The following is a 21086-nucleotide window of genomic DNA, read 5'->3' as shown; positions in this document are numbered from 1 at the left end:
GCGGGTTGCTCTTGCCTTTGCCTGTCCCGAAGAGACCTTGGACACACATCTCCATGGATTTCATTTCTGATCTTCCGGTGTCTCAGGGCATGTCTGTTATCTGGGTGATATGTGATCGCTTCTCCAAGATGGTCCATTTGGTTCCTTTGCCTAAGCTGCCTTCTTCTTCCGATCTGGTCCCTGTGTTTTTTCAGAACGTGGTTCGTTTACACGGCATCCCTGAGAATATTGTGTCAGACAGAGGATCCCAGTTCGTCTCCAGATTCTGGCGATCCTTTTGTGGTAGGATGGGCATTGATTTGTCATTTTCATCCGCTTTTCATCCACAAACTAATGGACAGACGGAGCGAACTAATCAGACTCTGGAGGCTTATTTGAGGTGTTTTGTTTCTGCTGATCAGGACGATTGGGTGACTTTCTTGCCGTTGGCTGAGTTTGCCCTTAATAATCGGGCTAGTTCCGCTACCTTGGTTTCGCCATTTTTCTGCAACTCTGGTTTCCATCCTCGTTTTTCTTCGGGTCATGTGGAGCCTTCCGACTGTCCTGGGGTGGATTCTGTGGTGGATAGGTTGCAGCGGATCTGGAATCATGTGGTGGACAACTTGAAGTTGTCACAGGAGAAGGCTCAGCGTTTTGCCAACCGCCGCCGCGGTGTGGGTCCCCGACTTCGGGTTGGGGATTTGGTGTGGCTTTCTTCTCGCTTTGTTCCTTTGAAGGTCTCCTCTCCCAAATTTAAACCTCGCTTCATTGGTCCTTACAAGATATTGGAAATCCTTAATCCTGTGTCCTTTCGCCTGGATCTTCCTGTGTCATTTGCCATTCACAACGTGTTTCATAGATCCTTGTTGCGGCGGTATGTTGTGCCTGTGGTTCCTTCTGCTGAGCCTCCTGCTCCGGTGTTGGTTGAGGGCGAGTTGGAGTACGTGGTGGAAAAGATCTTGGATTCTCGTCTCTCCAGGCGGAGGCTTCAGTACCTGGTCAAGTGGAAGGGATATGGTCAGGAGGATAATTCCTGGGTGGTCGCCTCTGATGTACATGCGGCCGATTTGGTTCGTGCCTTTCACGCCGCTCATCCTGATCGCCCTGGTGGTCTTGGTGAGGGTTCGGTGACCCCTCACTAAGGGGGGGGTACTGTTGTGAATTTGCTTTTTGGCTCCCTCTAGTGGTTACTAGTTATTTGACTCTGGGTTTTTCTGTCATCCCTTGTATTCTCACCTGGGTCGTTAGTTCAGGGGTGTTGCTATATAAGCTCCCTGGACCTTCAGTTCAATGCCTGGCAACGTAGTAATCAGAGCTAATCTGCTGTGCTCTTGTCTACTGATCCTGGTTCCTGCTAGATCAAGCTAAGTCTGCTTCTTTGCTTTTTTGCTATTTGTTTTGATTGCATTTTTGTCCAGCTTGTCCTAAACTGTTCCTGACTTTGCTGGAAGCTCTAGGGGGCTGGCGTTCTCCCCCCGGACCGTTAGTCGGTTCGGGGGTTCTTGAATTTCCAGCGTGGATTTTGTTAGGGTTTTTGTTGACCATATAAGTTATCTTTCTATATTCTGCTATTAGTGAAGCGGGCCTCTCTTTGCTAATCCTAGTTCATTTCTGTGTTTGTCATTTCCTCTTACCTCACCATTATTATTTGTGGGGGGCTTGTATCCAAGTTTGGGGTCCCTTTCTCTGGAGGCAAGAGAGGTCTTTGTTTTCCTCTTCTAGGGGTAGTTAGATTCTCCGGCTGGCGCGAGTCATCTAGCGATCAACGTAGGCATGATCCCCGGCTACTTCTAGTGTTGGCGTTAGGATTAGATATATGGTCAATCCAGTTACCACTGCCCTATGAGCTGGATTTTTGTATTTTGCAGACTTACTAGTGCCTCTGAGACCCTCGCCATTGGGGTCATAACAGAAGGGATTGACAGAGGGGAGAGGCCGGGGAATAGCAGGGGGACAGGTGGATTAGTCGAGCAGCTGAGTTTAGAATAAATTGGAGGGGTGCGAGAGTGTTAGAGGGGAGACCACAGAGCAGGATCTGATATATAGAGATCTGCTGGATACCTCTGGTTGTCATGCCGACCCATCGATGACCTGCAGTCATGTGACGGGGTCACCAATGGCTGGGATTAGTGACGCACTTCCAGCAGCATTTAATTCGTTAACAGCCGCAGGTTGATCACGATTCCACCTGCGGCTGTTGCTGGTACATGTCAGCTGTATATATCAGCTGACTTGTGCCCGGAAAGGTGAGGGCTTAGCGCGGGAGCACACACCAAACAGAGGGAGTCTGACACCAGGGTATTATTATGCCCAGTGTCGGAAATGGGTTAATCCTTCACTTCATTTCACCTACTGATACTATTTTCAACAGATACTACAATTGATCCTATCCAAGTAATGGAGCAAAGATTATAATAAGCACCGTGCAATATTAATTTTCTCCTGTGGTGGCACTGTTGGGAAATTGAACAGTTATATCCAAGTTTGGTCAAAAAATTGCAGGTGATCAATGGACGCTGTAGTAAAAAGACCCCTTTATAACACAGGAAGTTTCCTAATATAAAAGTTTTCTGCAAAGGTTTTTTTTTCTTTATCAATTAACCTTTGTAAATGTATTTATATCCTGCCAACTAAATGTTTTACTAGGCTGGATTCAAAAACACGTTTATGTAGTTAAATGTATTCGCTAAACACATTCTGTACATTGCTTTGTAGTTAGTTCTCACAGCTCCTTTCATTTATTTTTTTTTTTTTGGTGGAGACATGCTGCACATCAGTGATTTGTATCTGAATGTTCCTACAAGCTGCCATTGTATTTATATGTAGAGTCCGATTACATATGAAAAAGATGGTCTCCAGCGGTGGACCTTCTGTGTTTAACCACAATATTGACATTCATTTACAGGAGCATGTCGTCATCAAGAAAACAAAGCCCCCAAATTACACTGGGGAAAAAAGTCAAAATATCAAGATCCTATTGAATTGACCATTTTCATTGTTTCCCCTTTTGTTACAGATGCAGTTCCACTGACTAAACAAAGGCACAAGTTACTAGAAGACAACAGAACAGCATCAAGGCATGTAACTAAAGGACTGCAAAATCATTAGCACGACTGTAATGAAACGACCCAAAGGTAAAGAAAAATACATACAATTTAGAATTCGTGCCTCACCTGACTGCTTCCTGTAGTCGGCCCCATTCTTTCTACTATTTTAAGTTGGGTTGCAAGCCATGAATATGCATGTGAGAAGTTGAGCATGGAGACATTGGAAATTAAAGAACTGGGAGTTTATTTAATGGGAACCTGATAAATGGTGCCCAATCCTTACCCAAAGAAAAATGTTTTATATGACTTAGTGCGCCCTGTGTGAATTTATAACTGAAATATGAATTCATAGCCATTTTAGAAGAGGGATCTAAAATACTATAGAGCGCATGCGCAAACTTTCGCACAAGCTCAGGTATAATTAGTGAAGAGAAAAGGTATTTTTATATATGACAGAGCAGAGTTTGTGGCTCGCATAGGCACAGGACAAAAGGTAAATCTATCATCCCTATGTAAGAAGCGATTGAGGCTGTGTGTGTGTGTGTATATATATATTTTTTCTAGGTCATTCCAACTCTCCCATATTGTATTAATTAATCTATTGCAAACTTATTTTTAAAGAGATGCAGAAAAATTCTACTCAAATAATCACCTAATCTGTCTATAAGGGTGTGTGTCCACGTTCAAGATGGCCGGCGGTTTGGACGGAGCTGCAAATTCGCTCCGCCCAAAGCTCCACCCCCTTCTGGAGACGGGATGATGCCGGATGTGTTCATTGCACACATCCGGAATCATCGCACCCCACATATAGGGCCCTGTGTTTTACCTTGCGGCGGTGCAGCGTCGCCACAAGGTAAACTGACATGCTGCGATCTAAAAAGACACGCCGCATGTCCGGAATCGTAGGGCCGCCGGGTGCGTGTTACCACGCATAGTGGAGACTGGATCTCATAAAATCCCCTCCACTATGCTGTAACATCTGAATGCTGCATGTTTGACGCTAAGGCTCTATGCAGCGTCAAACACGCAGCGTTTCCTGAATGTGGAAACGTACCCTAAAAGAAAAAAAAATCATAAAAAAATAGTAAACAAATTTGAAAAAACTAAATACTTTAAATACTTTACTTATTTGTTGCAATAGTATGATGGGGTGAGCCAATCTTGGATCATTTTTCACTGTCCGTATTATCTGAAAAATAGAGAATTTATTTTTAATAAAAAACTTAAGCAAAATTAAAATGAAATCCAACTACAACATGGAAGTGGAAGATTTCACCGGGAACATAAACAGAAGGCACGCAAACTCTACTGTATACTGTTCAGTTTATGTCCAACATTTAGACCTTTAGGTCTCAAAGTCTTGCAGTGAGTGTAAAAATCCATTGTAACTCCTTAGTTTTCAATATTTTGACCCGATCACCTCCTCTTCAAAATGGAGGTACATGATCAATGATTCCAAATTTGAGCTTCTTTTCTGTGTGTTCACATTCAACGAAATGCTTTGAGACAGGTAAAACGAGTCATTTATTTTTCTGATCGTATACCTATGGGGAATAATACGTGTCTTAAAGTCACAGGTAGTCTCTCCTACATACCATAAATTAAGGTACCTTCACACGAAACGATATCGCTAGCGATCCGTGACGTTGCAGCGCCCTGGCTAGCGATATCGTTTAGTTTGACACGCAGCAGCGATCAGGATCCTGCTGTGATATCGCTGGTCGTTGAATAAAGTCCAGAACTTTATTTGGTCGTCAGACCGGCGTGTATCGTCGTGTTTGACACCAAAAGCAACGATACCAGCGATGTTTTACACTGGTAACCAGGGTAAACATCGGGTTGCTAAGCGCAGGGCCGCGCTTAGTAACCCGATGTTTACCCTGGTTACCAGTGTAAAATGTAAAAAAAACAAACAGTACATACTCACCTTCACGTCCCCCGGCGTCCGCTTCCTGCACTGACTGAGCGCTGTAAAATGAAAGTAAAAGTACAGCACAGCGGTGACGTCACCGCTCTGCTGTAGGGCCGGCGCTCAGTCAGTGCAGGAAGCGGTCGCCGGGGGACGCAAATGTGAGTATGTAGTGTTTGTTTTTTTTACATTTTACGCTGGTAACCAGGGTAAACATCGGGTTACTAAGCGCGGCCCTGAGCTTAGCAACCCGATGTTTACCCTGGTTACCCGGGGACCTCGGCATCGTTGGTCGCTGGAGAGCGGTCTGTGTGACAGCTCTCCAGCGATCAAACAGCGACGCTGCAGCGATCGGCATCGTTGTCGCTATCGCTGCAGCGTCGCTTCGTGTGAAGGTACCTTTACACAGGCACTGTGGTAGGTATATCACGTAATCTGATGTACACATCAGATAGTCATTAATGGTGTATGTCTCAGTTTCAGTTATGTCTCTGAGTTTCAGGATGTTGGAAGGTGGAACATTTCAGCATATTAATGCAGATCACACAACATAGGCATGGAAAATAGCCCATTGTCCATTTACCAGTAATGTATGTTTGTGTCTGAGCTCTCCTAGGGCCTACAGCTGAGCTGCATGGAAAAATACATCCTTTATGTCTCTTGCCCTTTTATAGTAGATAATAGGATGAGATTGGTCTTTTTCTACCTCAGAAGACATTTTCCCAACATGGCCCAGTGAAGTCTAATAATTTTAACGGTGGCTTCACTTTCCTCACAGAAAGTGGTCACCAACGGAATTCTCTTATTAGTTTTTTCATATCAGATTTTTTGTTTAAAGGTACCGTTACACTAAACGACTTACCAACGATCACGACCAGCGATACGACCTGGCCGTGATCGTTGGTAAGTCGTTGTGTGGTCGCTGGGGAGCTGTCACACAGACAGCTCTCTCCAGCGACCAACGATCAGGGGAACAGCTTCGGCATCGTTGAAACTGTCTTCAACGATGCCGAAGTCCCCCTGCAGCAGCACCCGGGTAACCAGGGTAAACATCGGGTTGCTAAGTGCAGGGCCGTGCTTAGTAACCCGATATTTACCCAGGTTACCATTGAAAAAGTAAAAAAAAAACCAGTACATACTCACATTCTGATGTCTGTCACGTCCCCCGGTGTCCACAGGGTTAAAACTGCTTTCGGCAAGAGAGCTGCTTAATGCACGTGCTGCTGCCGAGAGCTTCCCTCTGACTGTGTCAGTGCCGCCGTAAAGCAGAGCACAGCGGTGACGTCACGGCTTTGTGTGCCGGTGCTGACAGTCAGAGGGAAGCTCTCGGCAGCAGTGCGTGCATTAAGCAGCGCTCCTGCCGAAAGCAGTTTTAACCCTGTGGACGCCGGGGAACGTGACACACATCAGAATGTACTGTTTTTTTTTGGTTTTTTTTAACTTTTACAATGGTAACCAGGGTAAATATTGGGTTACTAAGCGCGGCCCTGTGCTTAGTAACCCAATATTTACCCTGGTTACAAGTGAACACATCGCTGGATCGGCGTCACACACGCCGATCCAGCGATGACAGCGGGTCATCAGCGACGAAATAAAGTTCTGGACTTCTAGCTCGGACCAGCGATATCACAGCAGGATCCAGATCGCTGCTGTGTGTCAAACACAACGAGATCGCTATCCAAGATGCTGCAACGTCACGGATCGTTGTTGTTCTCGTTGAGTGTGAAGGTACCTTAAAAGGGATTCGCGTGTTATATCACTGAGCTTATGAGTCCATCTTTCTAAAAGATTTTTTGGATAATCTCTCTGTTTAAACTTGTCATTTTTTTTTTCAAAAATGTTATTTAGTATCTCCTAGTATCTCGTCACTCACTATCATTTTAGCCTGTAAGTATTGGCCATAAGGTAGAGAATCAATCGTCTTACGTGGCTGGTGACTTTCATATTTAGGAATGTTATTTTTATTGTTTGGCTTAACACATAGCTCCATAGATGGCTTAAAATTCTCTTGTTTAATATTGAAAAATTGAATCTTGGTCTTAGAGTGTAAAAAAGTGAATTGAATATCTTTAGCAAGACTATTTAACATGGCATGTGTGAAGTTCAGATATTGTGCCAGACCACAGGAGGAAGAAGTCCTCTTTGAATCTCCATCACCTCAGAAGTTTCTAGAAGTGGTGAGATATGTCCAGTATTATTAGATTTGTATACGCTGGCCCCCTATTAGCGCCCATGGCGGTCCCCCGTTGTTGATGGAAGGTATCACCAAACAGGAGGTAGTTATACCTAAATACTGGCTCTAATAATTGTAGAATAAAACTGATAGAACCTTTTGTATATGCAGTGTAACATTATTTCCTATTGGTCACCACCAACCCTTTATCATGATTAATAGACAAGGAAAGTGAAATCACACAAAAGATGCAAGTATCACTTCATGATCCAATTGGAGATCCTTATTTTTACATAGAAAATCTGTTGCATCTTGTACAAAATAACTGCTTTATATCACTAGTGAACAAAGAATTTTATCCAAAAACATGCCTATTCGACTAAATATTGTCACGGCCCGATACTATTGGGTGACCAGAAGGTTTACACAATATTTATAACCGGTGTAACCAGATTTTCCATCCATAGAAATTTATGTAGATCCTCATCAATAATTCTAGCATAGTTAGCCTCATCTAATAGATATTTAATTTGTTTCCATAATTTTTTTTTCCATAATCCTAAACTTCATATCTCCATTCAATCTTATCTAAACATTTTCATCAAATAATTGATGCCCTATTTAAGTAATGTAATCCTGACTATCCATGATGGTGACACCACCACCACCTCCCATGCCTGCAGGGATGATGGTGATGCTGCCATCACGGGCCAATTCACACAATGCTGCATTTTCCGCACATGTTAGATTTGGATATCTGTAACCATGTCTTTTACACGTCTGATTAAACTTGTTCACGTCATCAGTAACAGCAGTTTGATATAGATGGAGAGGTAAGATAGATAAGACAGACAGGTGCAGAGCTATAAGATACAGATCTCAAAAGATATAGAAATCCTTTTAATGGAAGCACATTTTTTTTTTTTTTTTACGAAACCCCTTTTGTTCCCAATTTTTTTTCCTTCAAAATATGTAAGAAAATTTTATTCGACAACTTATTTGTTACACTATTTATTGCAAAACTCACACAGTTTCTTGGTTAATAAGATATGCAAATATAAAAATTGATAAATAAAAACCGTAAAAAAGCCACATTTTCTCAAATTTACACATTGTGTTATCTAACAAACAACTACGTACATCGCAGATAACCATGAGCTGTCTTTAACAGTTTACTCTAAAACCCCTTTCTGAAGTACTGTAGATAAAGCTGTTGAGGCTGTTATATTGACTGCTTTGATGCGAACCTGGGAAAGAATTGTAATGGGTGCTTCTGTTGAGGTGTATAGTGTTCTGAAAATCTGCAGATGGATCCACCAAGGAGGCTGAAGTTACATTTCTTACTCCAGGGATGTTCCTCCTGGAGAGTTCATTCACCAGACCCAGACACATCTGCCCGTTCACCGAGCTAGAGTCCAAGGAGGAGGCCGTACTGCTAAGAAATGTATTCATACAGTGGGTAGAGGTGAGTCCTGGAGGAGATGTGCTGCTCCAATCTTTTGAGGAGGCTCCCACCTCTGGAGATGATGGGGTCATAATAGATGGGCTATTACCACTTTTCTTCCCCAGAGCTTCTTCACCTTTATCTCTTACAGCATCAAGCTCGTTCGATTTTGATCTGCACTTTCTTTTCCGACAAAATTTCCCATTGTCTAACATCTTCTTGCAGTTAGGATCCAGAGTCCAGTAATTGCCTTTGCCTAAACATTGTAAAAATATATATATTATAATATAATAACATTTAAACCACATATAAACTAAAATATAGTAAGGTTATAGTACACATTATGAAAACATAATAGTGATACTGATACACTAAGAAATTGCAAAAATGTATGGGAAATTTATAGTCGTTCAAGTGAAAAATCTAAAGTTTTCAAAATAGTTTCAGAATTTTTTTTTCAATAAAAATAATTCTCCCTGTTTCAGATAAATTTAAATCAAAATAAATCTAAAATACATTTATATAAAAAATATATTTTCTACTAAATTGTTTATCACCTGTACAATGTTTTATGCATGGCTGCGCTTGGGTCACGACTTGGGTCTTTTCATGAATAGAATTGCAGTTTGGAAGTCATTAACAGTTCAGTTTAAATTTATCATTTGACATTTTCAATGAAAAAAAATCAATTAAAAATCAAAACCAAGCAAAACTCAATACAAATACTATAGTGACTAAAAATACAATTAATTAGAATAATTGCAGTCATATTCTTACCTGGGTCATTCTTGTCTCTTGGCTCTTTCTTAAAACAGTCGTTCAGAGACAAATTGTGCCGGATAGAATTTTGCCATCCTTCTTTATTTTTTCTATAAAAAGGAAAATTGTCCTCCACATACTGATATATTTGGCTCAGGGTTAGTTTCTTTTCTGGAGCTTTTTTTATGGCCATAGCAATAAGGGCTGAATAAGAATATGGAGGCCTGATTAGCTTCAGAAGTTCCTCCTGAGAAGCCATGGATAACAAAGCACAATCCGGACCACTGAAACTTGAGAAATTTGGCATGAATTGTCTCTGAGATGCATAGGAAGGTGGCATATATGAGTTTGGGTTGTTCCCATGCAGATGGCTAGGTGAATTGTTGACTCCTGGCCCATTAGGACATAAATAAGAGTTGGTTGAAGGCTGATAGTCCCCATTTCCATAGTTGGTCACCATTGGCATTGGATGTATGTTCTGCTGGTGGTACATGCTGAAGTTTTCAAGGTATACTGCCTTGTCTGTTGTCTCCTGGGCACTTTTTGGATGAGTTTGTTGAAGGCTTGTAGATCTCTGATGAGCTGGAAGATGAACTGAGTCCATAATTTTATTCAGCACCTTCACACACTAAAGTCCTTCTGACAACAGGTACCTAATGGATTTGGAGTGCTGTCTTTATACTTCTCTGCAGTAGTCATCCTTCCTGCCCGAGTCCAGTGATTGGTTGGCTTTCACATATGTTATTTTTTTGTTCTCAACAACCAGTTGGACCAGTCAATTGAAAGACAGAGGTGTACAAGCTGAAGCACTGATCACCAAAGAGGCACCAGAGAGGACAATTTTTTTTTTTTACCTTTCATTGTTCTAATTAAAAATGCAACTATTATGCAACTGCATTTCAAGACTTTTTTTCCTAACTTGGATTAAAACTGAAAAGTAAAAAAACAAAAACTTGATGCTGATGAAGGCAAGTTATTTCCATTAACTGTACAAATCTCATACTTTGCACTACCTTTTATAATGATTATAATGTAAAAAAAAACAACAAAATTTAACATTGGTTAAGTAGCTAACCTTCTTGAAATTTTTTAAGTATAGGCAAAAATAACTATTCTAATAATTAGCAATAACAATACATACAGAAATAAGTACAATATAATACAATTTTAAATAACGCAGCATAATCATAATTTCTCTCAAGCGTAATTTTATTTTTATTTTTTAAACAGTTAAAGAAATTGCTAAAATTAAATGTATAATACTAAGAAGAGTATTGCATGCATCACTGTGAATTCATGTATTACCTGCTTACGTTTCAGTGTACTTGTAATTTTTTTTTTACATTTTGCATCTACTATACAACATTTAGTAAACCAGTTAAATCTCTCTATCCCTCAATATATATCTATCTATATATGATTGTATGTCTGTGTATATACTCTCTCCCCTTTCTCTCCCCTGCGACTCTCACTCTTTCTTCCCTGCGAGTCTCTCCCCCTCTCCCCCTGAGACTCTCCCCTGCGACTTTCTCTCTCCCCTGCGACTCTTTCCCCCTGTGACTCTCTCTCCCCACCTAGGCTAAATACAGATTGCATGTGATACAAATCATTAGGCCTTAGAAGTGTTGCTCGTATGATGGCTCAGCTTCAGCACCAGTATCTACACTACAGGCCTCTGATTCGTTGTACTGTGCACTCAGGCCTGGACTAGCACTCTCTCCCTCCAATGCAAAGTGTCACAGAGCTGTGCAATGGCGTCAATGTTTCAAGTGGGCGGTGGCTGTACTTTTATAATCCCTGATGATGTCACTTGGCCAGTCAATCACAGTAATGCCATAACCAAGATGTCTACAACATAACAGTGACTCACAGGCAATCCCCACATGCTTATTGGCTGTGTATCATGCCCCAAAAAATGTGGGGCATGGATTCAAGCATTACAATGAGCACCGCCCACTGTTCGCCAAGTGACGTCACCGCTGTGCTCTTTCACTTTACGGTCTGCAGTCAGTCAGTGCGGGAAGCAGACGGCAAGGGACCTGACGGACACCGGAATGTGAGTATGTACTGTTTATTTTTTTTTTTACATTTACGATGGTAACCAGGGTAAACATCGGTTTACTAAGCGCGGCCCTGCGCTTAGTAACCCGATGTTTACCCTGGTTACCCGGGGACTTCGGCATCGTTGAAGACAGTTTCAACGATGCCGAAGTCCTTCTCCTGATCGTTGGTCGCTGGAGAGCGGTCTGTGTGACAGCTCCCCAGCGACCACACAACGACTTACCAACGATCACGGCCAGGTCGTATCGCTGCTCGTGATCGTTGGTAAATCGTTTTGTGAGACGGTACCTTAAGGAAATAGCTAAGCAATAAGAAGCTAAGCAACTAGCAGATAAGAATAAAGGTCTGAGAGCCATTGATTATGCAAAAAGAAAAGTTCACGCCCATAACAGAATAAAGAATGATCCTAATTATCCAACATGATACTATTGGCACTCTCTGTCCATAGCTAAATACAAAAGGTATTGAATTCTGCTGTGTCAGACAGGTTGTCTGTGATTCTTCCCTTCACTTCTATGTAAACTATGCCAGGGAGGGGGTCTCCAGCATCTCAGCAAGTGGGCAGGTTTTAATATATCCTCTGATCTGAAGTGCAGGAAACATGTAAAAAGTAAATATAAAATTAATTAAAAAATTATAAAGTTATAAATAGGACTTAAATGCTTTAGGTTTCCAATATACATATGATTAAAAAAAAAAGGAATAAGATTAAATAAAATAAAAACAGTCACACAATTAAAAGAGATTCATTGTGTTTACAATAATGACATGTAAAGATATTTATTTTTTATTTATGTATAATATATATCAATGAGATGAAAAATAAATATAAAGAGATTTTTTTTGTTTATAATGACATGCAAACATGCTTAAAATATACATGAGTGAAAGTAAAAAATAAAAATATAAACTCTAAAATTAAAAAATCGAATTTCAAATAAATTAGGTTTTCTATAATTACATATACTGTAAAGAAATGTTTCAAATATACATATGTAAAACTAAGAAAAAAAATGTGTGTGTGTGTGTGTGTGTGTGTGTGTGTGTGTGTGTATCTAAAATCTTATTAAAAACACACTGAATTTTGTCTTTAGTTATAAGTACATGGTCAAATGGGGAGAAAACGAAATGTATGTTTTTTTTATGCATTGACGTTGTATTGCCCTATAACTTTGTGTTATTAATGAAGTTTAGTATTTATTATCAAATATATGATAAATCAATATACAAAAAAATTAACACTTACAGTAATCTTCATTTCTGCAGCGCTTTTCAATTCAATAATTCATATACAAGTCATAAGTAACTTGTCACAAACGAAGCAGTGAAGTAGAGATGATATATTTTTTCACGCTAGCTCTCATATTGCTACTTCTATTACTGGAAATGAGTGAATCGGGTTAATGCAAATCAAATCTTCAAATTTCAACAAAAATTTGAAATCATTGAATTTTTTGTTAACTATTTGATTTGTGCAAATACAGAGAAATAGCAGCCGGCCAGCTACAATTTTACTTTGCTAAATAAATAGTAATTTAATATTCATCTGACCCTCACGCAGGTGGGGTTGTGTAATGAGACAGGTGAATGTCGGGATAATATACTTCTTTTAATTATTTTACCTATGTGTACGATACTCAAAGGTGGAGAGACCGCCGAGTATAATAATGTACATCTAATTTGTACAGAATAAATTCAATGCTAATTTCCTGGCTAATATTGAGTGAGCTGTTGAATTAGAAATTTGGCAGATTTATCCATCACTGATTATAAGTGAATAAACATTGAGATAGAAACCTAAAAATGAGGTCATGTTAATTTTATTGTGCTGCTACTACCAGTAATGACAATATAATGAATATTAAAATTGCGAAAGGATTGTAGTGATGTTAATTTCCCTCTTCCACTACTACTTTTATTACTACAGTTTTTATTAACAAATTCCTAATATTTTTATGTATCATTTTCTTAACAAGTGGAAATTATCTGATTATAAAACAGGATGGCTTTTATTTCAGCTCATCAGAAGACTTGTGTTTCATGGAGCAGAGGACACGTGGGGGTCCGTTCTGCTAATGCTTCCACATTCCTATGTGGGACATAACGACTTGTGGCTTTCCCACCCATGTCTTTGAGTTTGTTCACAATACCATTGTTTACTAATGTACATTTTATGTAAAAAATTTCTGTAAAGGGAATGTAGCAAACCCAGATTTCACCCAATCTCCAGAGGGGCCCATAAAATAATCTAATCTGGAACTCAATCAGTTTGTAATTACTAAAGTATAAAACTGTCCTTACAACCAAGGAAAAATCCATTGTGATCAGGATCAAAACTGCGAATATCAGGCAATACTCCTACGCATAAGGTCTATTCCAAAATGCTTTATTCTCTCATATAACCAGTTATATTGCTCTTTAGATGGTTCACTCTTGACATCCAAGGTTACAGTTGACTGTTGAATTTGTATGGGAACCTCTCAACTCTTTCCTAACAGAGGACGTCTGGGGATATAATAGTCAGTTTGAGTTTAGAAATCCAATCCCATTGTTCTCCAACTTACCATGCTCTTCTCATAGGGTACCGTCTAACAGTGGCACTTTGGTCACTACGACGGCACGATCCGTGACGTTCCAGCGATATACTTACGATCTCGCTGTGTCTGACACGCTACTGCGTCGTAGCAGATCGTTTGAAACTTTCTTTCGTCGTCAAGTGTCCCGCTGTGGCGGCATGATCGCATCGTGTAACAAAGGTGTGCACGATATTCTCCACCTCCTGTGCTGATTCTACATCGCAAATACGTCATGAAATTATTGCTCCAGCGCCGTGCATTGCGAAGTGTGACCGCAGTGTACGACGCTGGAGCGATAATGGAGCGACGCTGGAGAGTCACGGATCGTGCCGTCGTAGCGACCAAAGTGCCACTGTGAGACAGTACCCATAGTGAACAGCGTATGTCTGGAAGGGCGTTGCAACCACCTGTTGAGATCATGTGGTGATGGTGCTGATGTGCTGTTGGGGATCTCAAGATGACTGGCTCTAGCAGGGGTTCCATCAAATCAAAATAGAACTACAGTATAGCTGGCTGAAAAGCCTTTGACACAACTTGGACTTAAGGCTCCGTCACTAAAGATTGTTGCCCCGAGGTGCCTGTTGTGGTTGGGTCGTCTGAGTCGTCATTGATCTTATAATGTAAACACATGACCCATTTAGAAATTTTTGCCTTTCAGATTGTACGTAAATACATGGTTATTATATGGACACAACTAAAAATCATACTTTCCAAGCTGTGTCTATCAGGGTCCCACATTTGGCCAACAATCCAAAAGGAATTCTTACCAGGAAAAGTTGAATTCAACATAGACAAACGTTTCAGGCTTATTGTGAAATGTTCTTCCACAAATATGTTCCTGAACTATTTGGATGGCTAGCCTCACATCAGACATGGCCCATGGGTAAATAGTTTTCTTATAGGTTTTAGTGTGATGACAGTAGTAATGAGCGTCACAAACTGAAGATATTTGGAAAATCTCTTGGCAAGAAATGTTGGTTTGGTTACAGCAAAAATTTATGCAAAAATTGTGTAAATGCACATTAAGGTTACAGGGAAAATTTACATACCTTTACAGCCGCCTCGAACTGTGGCTAACATGTGACGCTGCCCTTGGTGATATTTAACATCCAAGTTGTTAGCCGTGACTTTTGGGGTTGCCCTGTGGTTATGCGTATTGTGTAACAATATGTCTTAACTTAAACTTGAATGTACAATACGTGATTCCAAAACGTGCATGATTTTGCTACAAGCATAGAACTAAGGAAAAACTGATAATGCCAAAGCCTTCACAAATCTGCACTGAGTATAATGATGTTAAGAAAGTGAAGCAAAATAATATACTGTTTGACTTCCATAATTGGCCTGAGGAATTCCACCTGTTAGAAGTGGACATGTTGCCTTTTTTTTGGCAGAAGCACTTGTGCCAGGGAGAGGATGAACTTCACTGCGATATTGGTTCTTGGTGGACCGCCATCGCCATTTCACCAAATCCACTGTAGACAATCCTATGCCAGAAATCATTGAACTTCCAAAAAAGGCACAAAAATAGACAATAAGGGCTGAACAAACGTATACATATATGACCTTTAACATTAAATGTATGTGGGCAAACCATGAGTAAAATGTAAAGGGGCAACAAAGCACAGATATTAGTTTGCAAAGCAACCATAGACCAGACTAACGAAACATAGGTCTGAACTTGGAAGAACTAATTCCCTGATGACTGTACAGAAAAGTATACACTGTGTGCAGAATTTATAGGCAAGTTGTATTTTAATCGCATGATACTTTTCCAGGACGTCCCCCTGACAGCACGCTGGAGGACGTCCTCCTCTTCCTTGCAGGGACAGGAAACAACACGAGAGGTTAAAAGGTCTCACTCCGCCCCCTTTCCTTTAGTGTTTTTCCTGTCCCTGCATGGAGGGACACGCGAGAGAAGCAAGCTTACCGAATGGAGGGCTCAGGGGGATCGTGCGGCTGGTCCAATATCCTTCCCCCTCGTCGATAGCCCAGGGCACATACTTCCCGGGTGGGAGTCCCTGTGCCCAGAGACCAGTCGAGCGGACGTGCTCCTGGGTGAGCCGCTTCCTCCCAGGGGGAGGCTCTCGGCTCGGGCGCCAGGAGGAACAAGAGGCGCGGGCGCCAGGAAAGTGGAAAGGCGCATGGGTCCACATGCTCTCAGGCGAGCATGCAGGGACATCAGAACCTCCCGGCTTCAGCGTGCGTTCCACTGCGTGGAACGCGGAAGTAAGTGTATATCGTCACTTCCGGTGACGTCAGCGGAGTCATTCCGGCAGAGTCGGAGTCAGAACATGCGTTCCACAGAGTGGAACGCTAAAGCGTCTATAAAAGGCGTCTATATAAGGCGCCGGATTTGAAAATAAGCGTTCCAGCGTTCTACTCAGCAAGCGCTACAGGGAACCGGGACGCACATTCACAGGCGAGCCGGAAAGGAGGTCTGCAATGCCAGAGACAAGGGGTAAGTGCAGCAGTGCTGCTAAATCCCTCTATGTATATCTGACAGGGGATGTGTTATTTATATGGCATATTTATATTTATATTTAAACAGAGGATATGGATCCCAGGAGTGAGGAGACTGGGGTAAGTGCGCATAGCGCATATTACCTTTTCTCACTTATTCCTAAGTCACTAAGATGCACTCACTCTTATACTTAGGATAAGGAGGCTCAACAGACATCCCTGCCAGTGGCAAAAAAGTCAGGTAAGGCACTGACAAAGTCCAGACGATGCTCCATATGTAATGCAAAATTACCAGAAGCGCATAAAAAGGAGTTGTGCGGGGCCTGCATTTCTAGAGTTGTAAGAGAAGAGCAACCGTCGTTATTATCCAAAATGAGATCCTTAATTCGGGAGGAAGTCCAGAATTCATTAGCTACCATGACACAACGGTACCCCTCCAGCCCAGGTCGAGGTCGCAAGAGACCACGGATGGACTTGGACCAGGATGACGTAGAGGCGTCATCTAAGGAAGAATCAGACGGGAGAAGTTCGGACCAAGAAGAAGGAGAGTTACCATTGGAGGAACAGGACCAAGGAAGGAAGTTTCTATTTCCCGTGGAAGAAACAGAAGATTTAGTACAAGCAGTGAGGAATACGATGCAGATGAAAGAAGAACCACGGCCAAAGTCCAGACAGGATTTAATGTTTGGAGGGCTTACGTCACAAAAACAGACGGTATTTCCTGTAAGCGATCACCTAAAGCAGATGATATTGCAAGAATGGAAGGATGCGGAACGTAGACTGATAGTGTCTCGGGAATTTAAAAGTCGTCTACCATTCGATCCGGAAGATATCAAGTCATGGGAGGAAATTCCAAAGGTTGACGTACCCATAGCCAAGGTTACTAAAAAAACGGCTATTCCTTTTGAGGACTCGTCTAGCCTCAGAGACGCTATGGATCGCAAAGCAGATATTCTGTTGCGCCGTTCCTGGGAAGCATCGGCAGCGCTGATAAAAGCTAACATTGCAGCCACGTCAGTAGCTAGATCAATGTATTTGTGGATGGGGCAGTTTTGGTGAATAAAACCCCACGGGCCGATATAATTTCTTCATTACCCATCATAAAGTCTGCCACTGCTTTTATGGCTGACACATCAGCAGAATCCGTGAGATTTGCAGCCAGGAATAGCTCATTATCCAATGCGACTCGTAGGGCTATATGGCTTAAATCTTGGTCAGGGGATAATGCATCTAAAAATAAATTATGTGCTATTCCCTTTTCAGGATCCAAGGTATTTGGACAGGCATTAGATGACATTCTAGAATCCGCTTCAGACAATAAAAAAGGGTTTCCAGAGGAAAAACCGAAAAAGTTTCAGCCATTTCGGAAAAGACCCCCACCTCGAAGTTCTTATAGAGGCAAGCAGCCTGACTATAGAGAACAGTGGAGATCCAACAGAGGTACCTATAGGGGAGCATACTCTCAGAACCGAAGGGGAAGAAATTCCCTGTTTGGATCAAGCCCTAGAACTAGGAGACAATGACGCCATAAGTATAGGGGGCAGGCTCAGTTTTTTCCTGAACAACTGGAAAAAAAATTACAAAAAATGCCTATGTCCTCAAAATAATTGCAGAAGGATACAAAATAGAGCTCGTATCCACAGCACCACAGAGGTGTATACCACCCACCAGTGTGGCAAAAAATTCACCAATGTTTTCGGACCTTCTGAAGTTGTTCAGGTCTCAGGTGATAGTGCGGGTTCCCAAAACAGAAATAGCCAGAGGTCACTACTCTTCACTATTTTCAATTCCAAAGCCATCGGGAAAAACTCGCACAATAATAAACCTAAAACCCTTGAACGTCTATGTAAGATACAAAAGATTCAGAATGGAATCAATAAAAACAACTGTCCACCTAATAGACAAAGATGCGGTAATGTGTACGCTCGACCTAAAAAGTGCGTATCATCAGGTGCCAATCCATGCAACATCTCAGGAGCTTCTGAGGTTTTCTGTAAAGATTCCGGACCAAACCTGCCACCTGCAATTTCAGTGTCTCCCGTTCGGCCTGGCCTCCGCACCAAGAATATTTACAAAACTGGTAGCGGAGGTCGTGGCATATTTAAGAAACGAAGGAATTACAATAATTCCTTATTTGGACGATTTTCTGCTGGTAGCCAAAACAAAAGACACCTTAATCCTACACAGGGATCGAGTCATCTCAGTCCTAGAATATCTAGGTTGGGTGGTAAACCAGGAGAAATCGCACATGAAGCCCGAATCTCGGAAGGTGTTTCTGGGAGTTCTTCTAGATGCCACCTCAAGACAATCGTTTTTGCCAAGAGAAAAGCAGGTGTCAATGAGAGCATTAATCATGGAATTCCTAAAACATCGGATTACTATAAGATCGGCCATGAAGATCTTAGGGAAGATGACGGCCTGTATCACTTGCGTAAGGTGGGCACAGGCTCACTCAAGATTGTTACAAGATCAGGTTCTCTCGACATGGGATCGACGTCAGTCATCACTGGACAAAGTAATCCATCTGTCAAGAGCAGTAAAAAAGTCATTGCATTGGTGGACTCAATACAGCAACCTAAGAGTGGGTGTTCCATGGACCTTGAACCCTTGTGTGGTGATTACCACAGACGCCAGTCAGTGGGGTTGGGGAGCCCATTTAGAAGGATCATTCATCCAGGGCAGATGGCCAAAAGATATCAGTCAAAGATCTTCAAATTACAGAGAGCTTTACGCTATTTGGGAAGCTCTAAGAAGGAATCACTCTCGATTGAAGAACAAACATGTGAAAATCCTGACAGACAACATGACAGCGGTATCCTTCATAAGACATCAGGGAGGTCCCAGACACAAGCCACTTCAAGAGTTGGCACGAAGAATATTTTTTTGGGCAGAGAACACAGTCCTGTCGATCACAGCAGTCCACTTAGAGGGATCTCAAAACGTCCTGGCCGATTATTTGAGCAGAAAAGAAATCTGTCCAACAGAGTGGGAATTAAATCAAGAAATCTTCCACCGGTTATGTCATCATTGGGGAACTCCCAAGATAGACCTATTTGCTACAAGAAAAAATTCAAAGGTGGCCAGATTCTATTCCCTCAACCCTATGGACATGCCGGAAGCAGTCGATGCCTTGAGCCAAATATGGGGAGAGCCACTCTCTTATGCATTCCCTCCAATAGCACTCATTCCGAGAGTGCTCAGGAAGATTCAGGAAGACCAAGCAACAGTGCTGATGGTGGTGCCGTTCTGGCCGAGAAGGAGCTGGTTTCCATTGTTAGGACAAATGACAACAGACAGGCCAATCAGACTTCCCCTATGGAAGGACATCGTTCATCAAGGGCCCGTGTTACATCAAAACCCGGAACGATTACACCTTTCAGCGTGGATCCTGAGAGGGATATCTTGAAATCAAGGGGGCTATCTGATGAAGTCATCTCAACAATTCAAGCTAGTCGTAAGCCAGTAACATCGGCTATTTATTACAAAATTTGGAAGAAATTCTGTATGAAAGGTGGCAGGTCGGCCGTGACGTCGGAAAACCCGGATGTTCCCAGAGTTCTGGATTTCCTCCAATCCGGATTCAATATGGGACTGAGGCCTAGTACCCTTAAGGTGCAGATTTCGGCTCTTAGCACATTCCTGGATTATCCATTGGCCTCCCACCCTTGGATAATCAGATTCGTAAAAGCAATCCAGAGATTACGTCCTACGTTTAGACAAATAACTCCAACTTGGGATTTAAATTTAGTACTCAGAGCCCTATGTAAAGATCCCTTTACCCTTAAAGGTGACATGCCCATTGCAATACGAACTTGGAAAACAGCTTTTTTGGTAGCAATTACAACGGCCAAAAGAGTAGGGGAGATACAGGCCCTGTCAATTAGGGATCCGTACCTCCAGGTTCGTGAGGATCATATAATCTTAAAACTAGATCCATCATTTATTCCCAAAGTAGCTTCAGTACAAAACAGAAATCAGGAAATAATTCTACCCTCCTTTTGCAATAAACCCGATAATACAAAAGAACAATCCTTACATTCTCTTGATGTCAGACAGGCAGTGCTAGACTATCTAGAGGCCACTAGTACTTGGAGAAAAGATCCCAATCTATTTATCCTTTTCGGAGGTAAAAATAGGGGTAAAAAAGCATCCAAAACCTCTATAGCTAGATGGATCACTACAGTTATCTCAAAAGCCTATGCATCAGAAGGGGTAGATTGTCCTGTGGGAATAAAAGCTCATTCCACTCGGGCCATTTCAGCATCATGGGCTGAACGGGCGGGGGCATCATTAGAACAAATCTGTAAAGCCGCAACATGGGCCAGTGTGAATACATTTTGTAAACACTACAAACTAGACGTGTTAGCAACACAGCAAATGTCATTTGGGAGAAAGGTTCTCCAGGCAGTTGTCCCACCCTAAAGGAGTTTCTTTGGTATTCTCCAGCGTGCTGTCAGGGGGACGTCCTGGAAAATGGGTATTATACCTACCGATAATTCGGTTTCCAGGAGTCCATCCTGACAGCACCGTTACTTCCCCCCCTATGTATACTATGTCATATGCTGTAAATATGATTTGGTTAATAAAATTCAAATGGTATCTATCCATGGTGTGGTACTTGTCAAAACACTAAAGGAAAGGGGGCGGAGTGGGACCTTTTAACCTCTCGTGTTGT

The 21086-nt window shown here is 41.8% G+C and overlaps 1 protein-coding gene across 1 annotated transcript; it reads right to left on the bottom strand.

Moving 5' to 3' along the window:
- Positions 1 to 8272: 8272 nt before the first annotated feature.
- Positions 8273 to 9915, bottom strand: LOC143800379 (forkhead box protein I1c-like). The gene is made up of 2 exons (XM_077281188.1): positions 9330 to 9915; positions 8273 to 8808 (listed from the first exon to the last, which is right to left on the bottom strand). The coding sequence occupies exons 1-2, from the start codon at positions 9913 to 9915 to the stop codon at positions 8273 to 8275; spliced, it is 1122 nt and encodes a 373-aa protein (XP_077137303.1).
- Between the last annotated feature and the right edge of the window lie 11171 nt (positions 9916 to 21086).

Source organism: Ranitomeya variabilis, chromosome 1 (assembly GCF_051348905.1).
Source record: "Ranitomeya variabilis isolate aRanVar5 chromosome 1, aRanVar5.hap1, whole genome shotgun sequence".
NCBI lineage: Eukaryota > Metazoa > Chordata > Amphibia > Anura > Dendrobatidae > Ranitomeya > Ranitomeya variabilis.
Note: the sequence above shows the minus strand (reverse complement) of the source record. Positions and strands in the feature narration are given on the sequence as shown.